The following is a 14,082-nucleotide window of genomic DNA, read 5'->3' as shown; positions in this document are numbered from 1 at the left end:
AAAAAAAAAAAAAAAAAAAAAAGAACATTTTATAAAAACTCTAGGGATGTATAGTGACCAGCAACTAGAGAGCCTGCAGTAGTTAGTTATCTATTTTCATAAGGTTCTTTCTGCCTGGAATCTTGGCTAATAACCAGTGTGGATGAAAAGAGATGATATTTAAGTACAAATAGATTAAGAACCAATTTTGGAGGTTTCACAATATAGGAAACAGATACCAATTTTCTGTTCCCTGTCTCCCTAATGGTCAGGCTTTCAGCAGACACAGAGCCAACTCCACTGCTCTGTGTGGAAGACTGAATATTGATGGCAAAGCTTGGGAAGAAATGGTGTCAAATGAGTGAACAACAAAATCATGTTCTTTGCTGCCAGAGCATCCAGATTTTTCCACCTTTGTCTGGTGAGAACTGTGGCACACGACAGCTCTCTGTTCTGTCTCATCCCCCCATGCCATCAGCCCTCTCCCTTGTGCCTTCCCACCTCCCCCATCTCCAAGACTCTTGCCTCTTTTAAAAAAAAAATCAGGTTATTTTAAAGCTGTGACCTGAGAAGCCCTCTTGGGCAAGACACTTAAGTTGCCTTCTGCAGGAATTCTAATTGCACATCTGCAGCAAAGCTGTTACAGTATTCGCCTGGAAAATAAACCCATGTTTCTATAACCAGACCAGGGGTCCCCACTGTGTAGCTATGAAAAGCATACTATTTGATCATCGTTATTATTAGATCAGACACACGAATATTATTTAAGACAACGAAAGGAAACTTGTAAAACTTGCCCCCATTCACTCTATGTGTGTCTCTTCCTTTCTATTTAGCTACTTGTAAATGCTGGAAATGTGATTCCTCCTCAAACCACCCAGATAAGGCGCTTTCTTTCAGGCTCAGCGGCTCCGCCTGTTCCATGGTCTGCACTTAAGTTATCCTTTCATGAAGGAAGCCTTGTGGATACACAGGGTGGAAGGAAACAGGGTAAAGGGGAGGAGTGGGGCGAGGAGAAAAGGGAAAGGCACGTTCGGCAGGTCGCAGGTTGAGTTTATTACTTACATGTGTTGGGAAGCATTGGGGTACAGTTTAGAAAACTGTGGGGCCGAGTCCTCGGGGCCATGGGGCGCAGCGTGGCTGATCACCATCATTACGGGCCTATGGGGATACATTCTCTTAGACATTTTGAAGTAATTAATGCTCTCGTTAGTGATTAAGTCTGTGAAGTAGTCCTGAAACATACATTTGACACAAAACAAAAATTACAAAAGGTGACATTCATCAGATCACATTTGAATAACTGCTTTCCCCAGAAGCAATTCACTGCATGAAGTGGTAAGGTCTACAGCAGGAAGGAAGGCTGCACCTCCCAAGGCAGCCAAACATCTTCGATAATAGAGAAAATCAGCTGCCAGTTGTTTTCTAGGGTTGCTAGCTTGGTAACATGTGAAAAATGGATTTTAAGTAATATACAACTTAGCAACGGGGAAAAAAAGTCAAGTCGTGTTTGCCCAAGATAATGATTAATCTGGCAATAAAAGCACTAGAACACATGAAACACCAGATACATATTTCAGTCTCAGGTTTCATTGATGTAATTCCTTGGCAAAAAATTTAATTACTTTAAGGGCAGGAAACACCCACGCCCACTTCAAATTTACAGTTGCAGAACACACACACACATACACACACGCACACAAATACGCAAACACAAGAAAATATATTTTCTTCAAATGAAAAATCCACCTGTGGGAATTACAATAATCACTAATCAAAGTCATGGCCAAAATCTGGGAGCACAGGGAAAAGCTGTAACATTTGATCAGTTAATTTACTTGAAACACTTGAATAGGGAGCAGTTGATTTCCTGCAGATTATACTGTGTTAATTGCACAACTAAAGCAATACAGCTGCTGGGATTAGAGTCTGACTTGCTAATAAAATGACTTAACCCACAGTCAGGGGGGCTGATGCAGGTCTGTAAGAGGGAGGGAGGAAATGGAGTGAAAAGGAAAGAAAAGATGAAAACTTAAACCACCTGCTTTTTTAAAGTGTGTGTCATTGGCTTGGAGCTCCAGTATAAACTTTATTCAGAAAGTGTTTAGGCAATATTTGCAAATGTTGAAGGCTCCCAGGCATGGCTAATCACATGTTGTAGATTTAAGGACCAGAACAGCTGCAAAAGCAGTATCAGAGGGATGGTGTGTGTCACATGTCATTGTTAGGGCAACTCTACAGGCTATCTCCTTCCTCTTCCAAGGGGGTGTCTGTTTCATTCTTTTCCTCACTGAAAAAATATATATATTCTTTTCAGACACAGTTGTCTTTGACACTTAATCAGCTGTGATAATGAACAAGTTACGCTGATTTAGTATTTGGAGAGAATCTTGATTACTTTGCTCTCTTTAGGACAACAGGGAAAGAAAGGTTAATAACTTGAACAAGGAGCATGAAAAGCATCCCTACAGACAGCAAAGGAGAGCAGTGACAATTAGTGCACATGGTCTGCACCATTTGCATGCAATGATTGTATCCACAGCCGGGGATATGAACTAGGATGAGTGGTTGAGCCACTCTAGAATGCTTTTTTCTCGTTTTTGCAAATGAGGATATTGCTCAAATTTGCCTCCAAGGTCTATGCTAACTTTTAACTTTCATGAGTTTGGAAGCCTATTAGCAATGTTTATGAATTCATTTGCATTCATTGTTTTCTGAAGGGTAGGAAGGAGCTGGACTTACATCTTATCTCCCACCAAGTCCCTTGTGCTCAAATCAGGCCAAGCAAAAAGACAGCAATATGCCAACATTAAATCAAGTTATCTCCTTCCGATTTCTACCAAGTGATCTAGCCTGTTGGGAGAGGTTGCTAGATAGAGCAGATTCTCAGCTTCTTTTATATAAATGAAGAAGAGATGGGTATGGCTGGAAGGGAAGGGGATATTTTAGGCAAATTAGCAGGCTAAATTCAAAGATATTTTCCCCTTTATTCTTATGATTTGAAAAAAATTTAAACCTAAGTCAGCTATCACAAAATCTTCGTGAATTTTTAAGTCAGAACTAGAACCCATTTGTCAAAAAACCATAGGACATTGATTTCAGTTTCTCTGAACTGATTTGAAAATCCTAGAATTGATAGCATTAGAGACTTTTGTGGACGCTTGCTGTGATAGGGCAGGTATACTTGTCACGTATAAGCTTGGTCAGAACAGGAGTAAAAACAAGGAATGTGGTTTTTCAACCTTTAATTATTATATTTATTTGCTCTTATGCTTGTACCTAAATCTGAAGCCACAGACAAAATATACTTTTGTCCCAATGAAAAGTAAAACAGTACAAGATGAACATTTGATTGTGTGGACAAGTCCCTGGTTGGGTCCAGGGCAGCTAGGGGGACAAAAATTATCACAAGACAGAGCAGAGAATTCTGATTTTCTTGATGATACTTTCATCAAAGCCTGATTGCCTTTCATCCTAATGAGGGAAATCACTACACAAAGGCAGCGTTCCTTGAGAGTCTTTTCCTTGCCTAGAGTTTAAAATTACCTTAACATTTCTCATGCTAACATTATGAGAACATAGAAAGCCAATCTTGTGGATAGTTTAACTCACTGAAAATGGCTTTTCCCCATTATGCACAAAGTAAATTGATGCAGTGTAAAAGTGCCTGAAAATTACCTTTGCATAATCAAATCCATGCTTTTCTTTGATGCCATTGCGACAAACAGTGTAATTATAGAAGCGAGAATTCTTGATTAATCCAAGCCATTCTCGCCACCCAGGGGGGATGTAGCTGCCATTATATTCATTGAGGTATTTTCCAAAAAAGGCTGCAGTGGGAAAAAAAGAATTATTTTTTTTCATGTAAAATGATTAATCCTAAATAAATGGATAAGTATAAAATTATGACTTGTAAAAGAGATGGTAAAACAAAAGTTGGCCTAGGTAATGTGAATGCCAAAATAACATTAGTGTAATACTCCAATCCTCTGGCAAAGTGACATAAACACATTTTTAAAAAATAAATAGAAGTCATATCCAAGTACATGGATTACAGCTCAATGAAAGCATCATAATGATCACAGCACTCTGGATGCATTTATATCTTATGGTCTTACTGCAGTAAAATCAGGCTATGCCCTTTTGTTAAGTTGATGAAACAATCAGAGAAGTAGCGTGAGATTTGGAATGCAACCACCGGGCAAGTGTTGGAGAACTGAAAGTTCAGTCTTTGTGATAAGTTTTCTAACTTACTATTTGAGAATTGTGAATTATAAAAACACTATTGAAAAGCTTGTTTTTGTTTTTACATATCCAGAAAGTACAAATTTTCTAAACTAGGGAACCATGGTAAACTCCATTTTTATGGGATATGGTCAGGTTTTATATCACGTGTATAGTATGTAATGGGTGTTTATGTTACGTGTATTTTATGAATGTATATATCTATTATTGATAATAAAAATTCTCTCAACATAAAGTTACTATATAGATTACTAATTTTCATAGAATTATAGTATAGTAGAAGTATATGTGGCATGAAGACAACATAGTTCACTAAAAATGCCACTGGAAGGCCTTCACATTTATAACTTTGACATGTCACTTCCAAGAAAGACCACTGTGCCACGGGGCTGACTGGGTCTTTCTGAGAGGGTGAATAGAAATTTGGTCTTCTGCAAAAGATGATGACAGGAGAGGGGTACGGGAAGAAAAGAAGAAGCTGGGATTCCAGGAACAATATGGGTTCATTCTTGAAGTGAAAAATGCATTACAAACTAGCCGAATGGTAGTCATAAATGTATTGGAATAGTTCTGAGAGAGAAAGAGGATGCTATTTGTAATTGTAATTACAGAAAATCTGGTATAAACAAGCACGATTCTGGGTAAACCTAAATGTTTGGTCACTCTAGCCACACACATAGCTTTCCCTTCAAGTAGAAAGGGCCAGAGAAAATTTTATTTTATATATGTCTATATAGGTATATGCATGCGTGCGTGTATGTATATATGTGCGTGTACACACAAACACACATCCCTATACATACATACACATATGTAGGCAAGTGTTAGTTTTTCTGATGTTATAAAGCTGTTGCCAGACGCCTTTCATGTCAAAGCCATTTCCTGGCTTCCTTAAACAGATTTTATAGGTGCCCTCGCTTACATCCATGGTAAAAAAGTAGTTCCTGGAAGACTGGCTTGGGATAATAGAAACGAATTCTAGAACTGGGGCACTTTATTGACATTGGTCTGAAAACACACATTCTGAATTTTAAACTTAATGTACATAATTTTGGTGTCTCTATGGGATAGCTAGTTAGTTTGCTTTTATCTTTGATATACAACTACAGATGGTCCCTGACCTGTGATGGTTCAATTGAAGATTTTCACCTTTACAGCGGTGTAAAATTGGTATGCATTCAGGACAGTACTCAATCAACCCTATGAGATATTCAGTACTTTATTACAAGCCTATTGGCTTTGTGTTCGATGATTTTGCCCAACTGTAGGCTAATATAAGTGTTCTGAGCACATTTAAGTTAGACTGGGCTAAGCTAAGCTCTGGTGTTCGGTAGGTTCGGTATATTAAAGGCACTTTTGACTCACCGTATTTTCAACTTATGATGGGTTTATGGGGATGTGACCCCATCGTAAGTCAAGGAGCATCTGTACCTGTAGAATTCCTCCGTCTGAATGTTTTACTTGCTTCCTAATGCCATTACTTAAAATGGAATTACCGGTTTTCCCTTTCAGCTTTGCTCCATTCCTCTGAATGGCATAATCACCCTCCATGAACCGTGTTTGGCCCTCCAGAGTCTCCTCTGCTTCCGCCTGCTCCTGCACTCCCCTTGCTGGGCAGTTGCCACCCCCATTGGGTGTGCCTTGGAAACAGTGCTCAAATCCCTCCCACCATCCCTGGTAACTTGCCACCCCTCACAGATGCTCATGGTCTCACTGACTTTCCCAGCCAGGCTGGAGGGTCTTTTCACTCCGATTGCCACTGATTGATCTTCCCAAGGACTTGCTCTGGTTACTTCACCCTCTTCTCACAATCTCAGATAACCCTCACTGACTGCAGAATCAACTGTACTCTGCTAGCTTGCCCTCAGAGTTACCTTGAGTTTGGACAAAATCCTTCCCTTTCCAACCCCATCTCCTATTTCTCTGTTAATCGTCCCTCTCTCCAGCTAATGTTTCCTCTATTTGCTCTCTGGTTCCCACCTCTATATTTTTGCTTGTGCAATTCTCTTTATTTGCCTCTTTATATATCAAGGCCAGAATAGATGCCATTTCACTCACAGTCTCTGTCTTAATTCCACAACACTGTCTTTGTGGTTCTAATGTCATCTTCCCTTTCTCCATTGTGGTATAGTCATATTCATATAGAAGCTGAATACCTGCTAGACTATAAGCTTTTTGAGGGCAAACATTGCCTCTGCCTTGTCTCTGAGGCACTCTCCATCCTTGCACACAGTTCAGGGCTCCATCCTTTTTGTTTCTTGAACTTGGGTTCATGAACCCAATGTATTCTGGGGACTTTACTAGGTCTAGACTTTTAAAAATTTGTGATTTTGCTTGAAGTATCTTATTTATTTTTTTGAGATGGAGTCTCACCCTATTGCCCAGATTAGAGTACAGTGGCATGATCTCGGCTCACTGCAACCTCTGCCTCCCAGGTTCAAGAGATTCTCCTGTCTCAGAGTCCCAAGTGGCTAGGACTACAGGTGCATGCCACCACATCAGGCTAATTTTTTTTTCTTTTTTTTTTAAGTAGAGATGGGGTTTTACCATATTGGTCAGGTTGGTCTCGAATTCCTGACCTCAGATGATCGATCCACCTGCCTAGGCCTCCCAGAGTGCTGGGATTACAGGCATGAGCCGCCGCGCTCAGCCAAATTATATTTTTTAAAGCTGATTTGGCCTTCAAAACATTTTCATAGAATAGAGCTGTAGAGTTTCCAAAATTGTTATTTCTTATTACATTATTTTTAAAAGAGTCTAGACTCCAGTCTGAGAAATATGGCAGTGTGTGTGTGTTGAATGAATGTTTATTTGTTGACTCTGTGAATGAGTGAACCAATCAGGTCGTCAGTCAGCCAAGTGCCCACTGCTTAAGGATTCTGTCAGGGGCATTGAGCAGGTTGATCAGTGTAGGGCAAGGTGTCAAAGGGTCTCACATCAGGTGACTCAGGATTTCTTTCTGGGCTGACTATGTGTAGTAGGAATTCTTCTAATGAGGAATTCCTGTCTTAGAGACGAACTGACCTTTTCACATAGAACCACAAGATGATTTTCCTTTTCCAACAACATGCAGTATGACTTGGAGCCACAGGCAGCAGACCAAGGCCACACCCCACTAACATTCAAAGGGACTGTTTCCAAAAAGCTTGCACTTAACAACCTCAGGCCCCGTGCTTTCCTTGGCCTCCTCCTCATCCCTACGGGTTTATCCCACTTTTCTCTCCTCTGTTTTTTTTTTTTTTTTCCAAAAAGGCAAAAAGCATAGTGATTGAAAATATAAACCCTAGAGCCAGCCTGCTTGGGTTCAAATTCTGGCCCTAATACTTGCTAGGGTATCCATCTACATGCAAGCTACTTAACTTCTCCCTCCCCCAACTACCCTTCTATAAAGCCACTGTGGTGATAACGATAATGGTGGCAGGATTGTTTCGAGGATTAAATGCATCAACACATATGTAAAGTACTGAAAACAGTGCCTGGCACAAAACAAGGGCTTGTGAAGTGCTCCTACAACTAATATTGTTATTAGCGTCACCATTATCAGTATCCTTTTGGCCCTGTCTTATAGTAAATGATTTTCTATTCTGCAGTGTAAAGAAATCTCACACTGGAGTTCTGCACTTGTGCCCTTGAAAATATCTCTTCGGAGGTTACATATTTTCTTCCCCACTACTATTAGTTTTGTGGCAACAAACTCCTCCATTTGGCTTACATTTTTCTGCTTAATTAGTTTTATTTTTTTTTTTCTGCACTTTAAGTTACTTCGTTGTTGGGGTTTTTTGTTTCCTCTCCCCACGTCATTCCTGCCCTTTCCTCATTGTTTTACTTTGTAGGATATTTTGTACTGTTTTCTACCCATTGCCATGGCATTCCCCTTTGACTTAATCCTTCCCTTATAAACTATTCCTTCAAGTCTTTTAATAGTCCTTGCTATTTGCTTCAGAACTCCCTCCAGGTTTTCGGTGTCTCTGTGTTAATGGAGCGTAAGAAATGTACTCAGTATTCCAGATGTGCGCTTACCCATCACACTCATCCCAAGGCCGATGGGGGCCCCGGGTGTCAGGGTGCAGCACTGTTGGCCTCCAGTTGCTCTGGACTTTTTGTTGCCTCATGACATTGAGACTCGTTTGTAATCACCCCTGGCCTCTTTCAACATGATGTTTCCGGGCGGCGCTCTGCAATTGATTATCTGGCCTGCTAATTATTTTCCTCCAGATGTATTAAATCTCTCCCTTCCTAAGGTGAATTTAGCTTTCTTGCCCATATTGCCATTATGTCTACATGTAGGTTACATATAGTTCAACGTTTTTCTATCCTTCGGCATTGGCAATTCAATTCAATTCCTGCTATCTGAATACATCGCTAACATGCCATTCACCCATCCTCTTTTTTTTTGGACACCATTAAGCACTTCCCCTTCATAGCTGTTTAAGAAGGTGGTGGGGGTTGGGAGGCAGGGAGAAAGATCGGAAGACCTGATTGTAATTATTGTTGGCTTTAGACCACGCCACTTCTGTCTAGGACAACCTGTTCCATAATGCTTAGAAAAATGTCCTGGAACTATCTGAAGCCAAGGCATTTATTTTAAAGCCAACAATAGTAACTAACCCGAAGATCTGATGCTGCAGAAAAGTCAAATATTATTTAATGTATCAAAAGATATATTGAAATTTTAATCCATTTAATTGATAGACTTAGAGTGATGGGATTTCATGGTAGTAACTATAAATATAATTTTGAACCAAGTTAAAATTATGATTAATGTCAGTTGGTATACAGCAGTCTGGTTTCCCAAACCAGATTGTAAGTATAGTGAAGACAGGAATCTTACTTTAAATGTCTTCAACCCAATGTCTAGTATGTTCCAAGCACACTGTGGTTTAACAAATATATGAGGTATCTTATGTTTATGTACTTATCAAGAATCTATATCATAATAAAATTAAGAATATTAGTTTGTCTTACTTTAAGTGAACTCTACATTTAAAAACATCTTATATTAGAGAATAAGTATACTTGCTATAAGTAACATAAATTTTATAATGTAAAAAGACAAAAAAATTTTTGATCCAATATTGTATTTACCATTATTTGACATAATTTTTCTTTTTCAGAACTAAGGCCTATAATTTTGATTTATTACAAAAGAATTCTTCACAAAAAGATTTATTGCAGATGTCTATTAAATATTGTCCGTTCTACCTCAGTGACATGAGGTAGAATGCATGTGATTAAGATTTAACTCATATGTGATTTTATGTACCATGTGTTAGGATTGTAATTAGAATACCACAACGGTTAAATGAATCAATATTATAATTACCATGAGTATAATAAAGTTATAACATACAGTAATTTCGGGCAAGAAAGAAAACTTAGGAATCATTCTAGGCCAATCTCTGCATCGTACAGATTGGAAAACTGGCCTGTCCAAGTCCTCAAAACAAATCAAAGTAGAATATGATTCTATGATCTTCTCGATTTTGCTTCAGTTTTTTTTCGTTAAATACTTAATGCTATCTCTCAACCATGGATAATTATTTTTACCTTAAAACCTATGCCAGGTTTTATATTAATGTTGATATCCTCATAATAAATTTATGTTAATTTTTTTTGAGCTGATTTCAGGCAGGATATTCATTTTGATGATAGATAATCCAATCTCATTCCTATTTCACTTGTCGGAATATGAAGTGCAGCAGACATGTTACTGCATTTTCCCCTTCTTGAACATTCAAGCTCTCATAAACTCATATTTTCCATGAGTAAAGTTAGAAAAATTTAGGCTATAGCCAGTCCAAAAATATGCCTCAGTTCTGAAAGAGAAAACTCATGTCATACAATGGTAAATATAATACTGGATTAATTTAATTCATTTAAATCCATGGATTCTGGACGCCTCCCAAAATAAGCCCCTTAGTAATTTGTCTTCTCTGAGTTATTCTACATAAAACTTACTCTCTAGATGGATATTTATGTATAGTACATATTTCAGTTTCCCTCGTTATTTTTCTTAGGTTTGTAGCTAAATGTTCCAAATAATAAATTCATTATTAGGAAAACAATAAAATCTTTACACATTGACTTTCTCCCTACTAGTTTAGTATCTCATAAATAATTACATTGATTTAATACCTACCTACCAATTCTCTTAATTTTCTAAGATTCCTGCCACTTGTGTGTACTTGTGTATTTTCAAATGGGTTGTTGTCCATGGTTGGGTCAATAACTATTGTCATGAAGACATTTTTATTTCCTAATTGTCTGAGATACTGCAATGTTTTCCCATCAAGGATACATTTAAATCATAGAGATCTCTATCACTGCCATTTCAGTTTTCCATGTTTTTTTTTTTTTTTTTTGGAGACAGAGTCTCGCTTTGTTGCCCAGGCTGGAGCGCAATGGTGCGATCTCGGCTCACTGCAACCTCTGCCTCCTGGGTGCAAGTGATTCTCCTGCCTCAGCCTCCTGAGTTTCTGGGATTACAAGCACGCACCAACACACCTGGCTAATTTCTGTATTTTCAGTAGAGATGGGATTTCACTATTTTGGCCAGGCTCGAACTGCTGACCTCAGGTGATCCGCCCATCTCAGCCTCCCAAAGTGCTGGGATTACAGGTGTGAACCACTGCACCCAGCCCCAATTTTTATTTTTTCTGATTTACTAATAGGCAAATCAAGATTTGTTTTCCTGAGCCCATATTATCGTTTTCCTACCCTTTTTTTTTTTTTTTTTTGAGACAGAGTCTCGCTCTGTTGCCCAGGCTGGAGTACAGTGGCACGATCTTGGCTCACTGCAAGCTCTGCCTCCCGGGTTCACGCTATTCTCCTGCCTCAGCCTCCCGAGTAGCTGGGACCACAGGCACCTGCCACCATGCCTGGCTAATTTTTTGTATTTTTAGTAGACGAGGTTTCACTGTGATAGCCAGGATGGTCTTGATCTCCTGACCTTGTGATCCGCCTGCCTCGGCCTCCCAAAGTGCTGGGATTACAGGTGTGAGCTACCTCACCCGGCCCCTTTTTCTACTCTTAACTAAGGTTTTGTAAAAGTCTTTATTTCCCTTAAATAATTCCTTTTATTTTGGAGGGTGACTCACTATAAATTGTATTATTACCTAAGTGTCTAAACCCCGGGGAAAAGGTTTAGAATCAGACTTAGCTTCCAGGAGCAAATCTATTTTCCCTGGAGAAGACATCGACTGAAACAAAATCCTTGGGCTGCACAAAAAAGTGACAGCCCATTGAGGTAACACGTAAGCCTTCCGGTGTGTACACAGTTTCATCCCACACCTGATTCTTGAGGTTTGATCAGCACACTGGAGAGAGCCCTGAAGACTAAGGTCCCAGTGCCCACTCCTCCCATTAGAACGTCAGTCAGATCTGCCACTTCGGTCACTTTATTCTTGTGGGGGTAAATTTGCTCCTCTAAAAATAAGGAAATGCAACTAAATTATCTTTCAGTTTTAGTTAAACTCTCTCAATCCCTCTTAGGGTGGATACAGCACAGTATAACCAAAGCAAGTACCAGGAAACATTATGCTTACAGGCAACTGAATTGTTTTTATCCCGGTGACTCGGTGAACTTTACAATGGATGGTGTTTCCGTTTTTGCTCTTACCATCTGGATGCTGAGTTCTAAATATTCCACCTTTCCCTACAGCAAGCAGTTTGTACAGCAATATTCACCTTGACTTTAACTAGTTCTACTCTTTGCTTCTGTTTGCCAGGGTCCTTATGGGTCTGTAGCCTCTAATGTCTGTATCTCTGGAAGGCATTTTGGAATGAGGCAGGATAGAATCATTACATAAACAAATAAAACAATGAACAGAGGAAAGACTTTGGAGTCAGATGTGTTGGGTTCATTCCATCACTGACTAGCTCATGACCATAGACAATTAGCCTTTCTGAGTCTCGGTTTTTTCATTAGTAACATGGGGAATTCCTTTCTTTCAAGATTGCCCTAGGAATTAGGTGAGATAATGGCAAAATCGAATTCCCTTGTTTCTTGCCCTTCCTAATTTAGCCCTGAAACAAGTTAGCAAACCCTAGTTGACTGCTCTAAGTCCTGGCAGGGCCCTGTCTCACCCTCAATCTCTATTTCTTATGACAAATGTCATCCACATCACTCTGGATATGTGAGAGTCCCAATCGTTCCAGTTCCAAGTTTGCTACTAGGGATTACATTACAGGGAACCTGGGAGGTGGAAGGCACTGATTTCACACAACACTTCCCATAAACAAAACACAATTTGATGGTTAAAATCAGGAACCAGGTATTAGGGAACTGCCTCTGATTCTGTTTCTGAGCTGGTCACACAATGTTTGAAAGCTCCACCTCAGTTATAAAACAGAGCCAAGTACATCTGCCGTCTATGAACTCTACAGGGATGTTTGATGGATTTGCAAATTGCTTTAGAGTCCTCAGACGAAAGGTGCTATAAATTTAAATCACTAATGTGAGAAAACACACTCAGATAAGGCACTCTCTGTAACCTCTCTGTAACCTAGTTTCTTTCCTCAGCATAAGAAAACACCCTTGAGATGCACAGGAGGAGCTGCTTCGAGTCGAGATGTTGAGCTGTCTGCCAGTGACAGTGCTATCACATGCACGATCAATATTTTCATCCATAAATAACAAGTATTAAGTGCCCACAGGGCGCTCTGCAAAGAAGCAAATGGCCATATATTTCCTGAGTCCGGTGGGAAACAATGAATTTCACTTGTAAAAGAGATGCAGGAGAATATTTATCTGAACTCTTTTACTTTTAAATCTTCAAAATAGAGAAACTGTAGCCCTGAAAGTCATTTGGACAAGCTTTAATAATAACATATCTGATTCTTATGAATAACCCAGGTGATTCTGGAAAAATAAAAAAAAGCAACAACCATGTCTGCACTGTAGCCCTTCTATGAACAACGTTGTGTCCTTTTATGAAGAAATGCTACAAAAACCCAAGGAGATCATCTACATGCTGGGAGTATAGGGCCTTGGGGGTAACATTACTAGAAGGAACTTTGCTTATGTCTCAGAAAGACTGGCATGATGTTCACTACTCCCCTTGAAAGAAGTCCCCAATTTTCAAAAAACCAATAAAAAAACCCCTCTTCTTGCCGGGTGTAGGTTAAACAATAGGAGGTGTAGCAATTAGAATGCCTTCCTTTCCTGGAAGGTAGAAGTGAACATTTGAGACCTAAAAATGACCGCAAGCTAAAGAAACTTTCCAAATCCTATTAAGTATGAATGAACAAATACATGAATCAATAAGGTACACATGATTGGTTTACCCATCAGTTACTCGTTAATTAATAAATAATAAATAATTTTGATCATTTACTGTGTCCCAGACCCTAGGGTAGATGTCAAGCAGTTTAAAAACACTTGATCCTTTTTTTAGGTATTTGTTGGAGCTTCATGCATTTCATTACACAACATTTCTTCCTGAGTCTAAGACATATTACGAGAGGTTCATGGGCTAGAAATATCATCTCTTACCTGTTCTGTAGCCAGTGTTGTTAAGATATACAGCAAAAGTCCGAGGCTCATGCATGGCCTGCCACGAGGGTGAAGAGCAGTTCTCGTTGTTGGTGTAGACATTGTGATTGTGCACATACTTCCCGGTGAGCATGGAGGACCGTGACGGGCAGCACATGGGTGTTGTCACAAAGGCATTGATGAAGGTGGCCCCACCATGTTCCATAATCTTTCTCGTTTTGTTCATGACTTGCAGGGACCCTGAAAGGCACAGTGCCAGCATTGTTTAGCAAAGTGCAGCACATGAATGCTCATTTCTATCATGCCCTTCAGTGCCTCTGTTTCCCTGACTTATTCATTTCCTTTCTTAGCTTGAAGGAGTCTAT

At 39.4% G+C, this 14,082-nt stretch overlaps 1 protein-coding gene across 2 annotated transcripts in view; it reads right to left on the bottom strand.

Moving 5' to 3' along the window:
* SULF1 (sulfatase 1) overlaps nt 1–14,082 on the bottom strand; it is a 226,228-nt gene that overhangs the window by 87,936 nt on the left and 124,210 nt on the right. For both annotated transcript variants that reach the window (XM_011976497.1, XM_011976496.1), the window contains exons 5-7: nt 13,718–13,957; nt 3,658–3,809; nt 1,045–1,214 (exon numbers count right to left, since the gene is read on the bottom strand). In XM_011976497.1, the coding sequence (XP_011831887.1) occupies nt 1,045–1,214; nt 3,658–3,809; nt 13,718–13,957 (562 nt within the window). The remainder of the gene's footprint in view (nt 1–1,044; nt 1,215–3,657; nt 3,810–13,717; nt 13,958–14,082) is intronic.

This window comes from Mandrillus leucophaeus, unplaced genomic scaffold, assembly GCF_000951045.1.
Source record: "Mandrillus leucophaeus isolate KB7577 unplaced genomic scaffold, Mleu.le_1.0 Scaffold167, whole genome shotgun sequence".
Classification (NCBI taxonomy): Eukaryota; Metazoa; Chordata; class Mammalia; order Primates; family Cercopithecidae; genus Mandrillus; species Mandrillus leucophaeus.
This window is presented reverse-complemented; position numbering and strand designations above follow the sequence as displayed.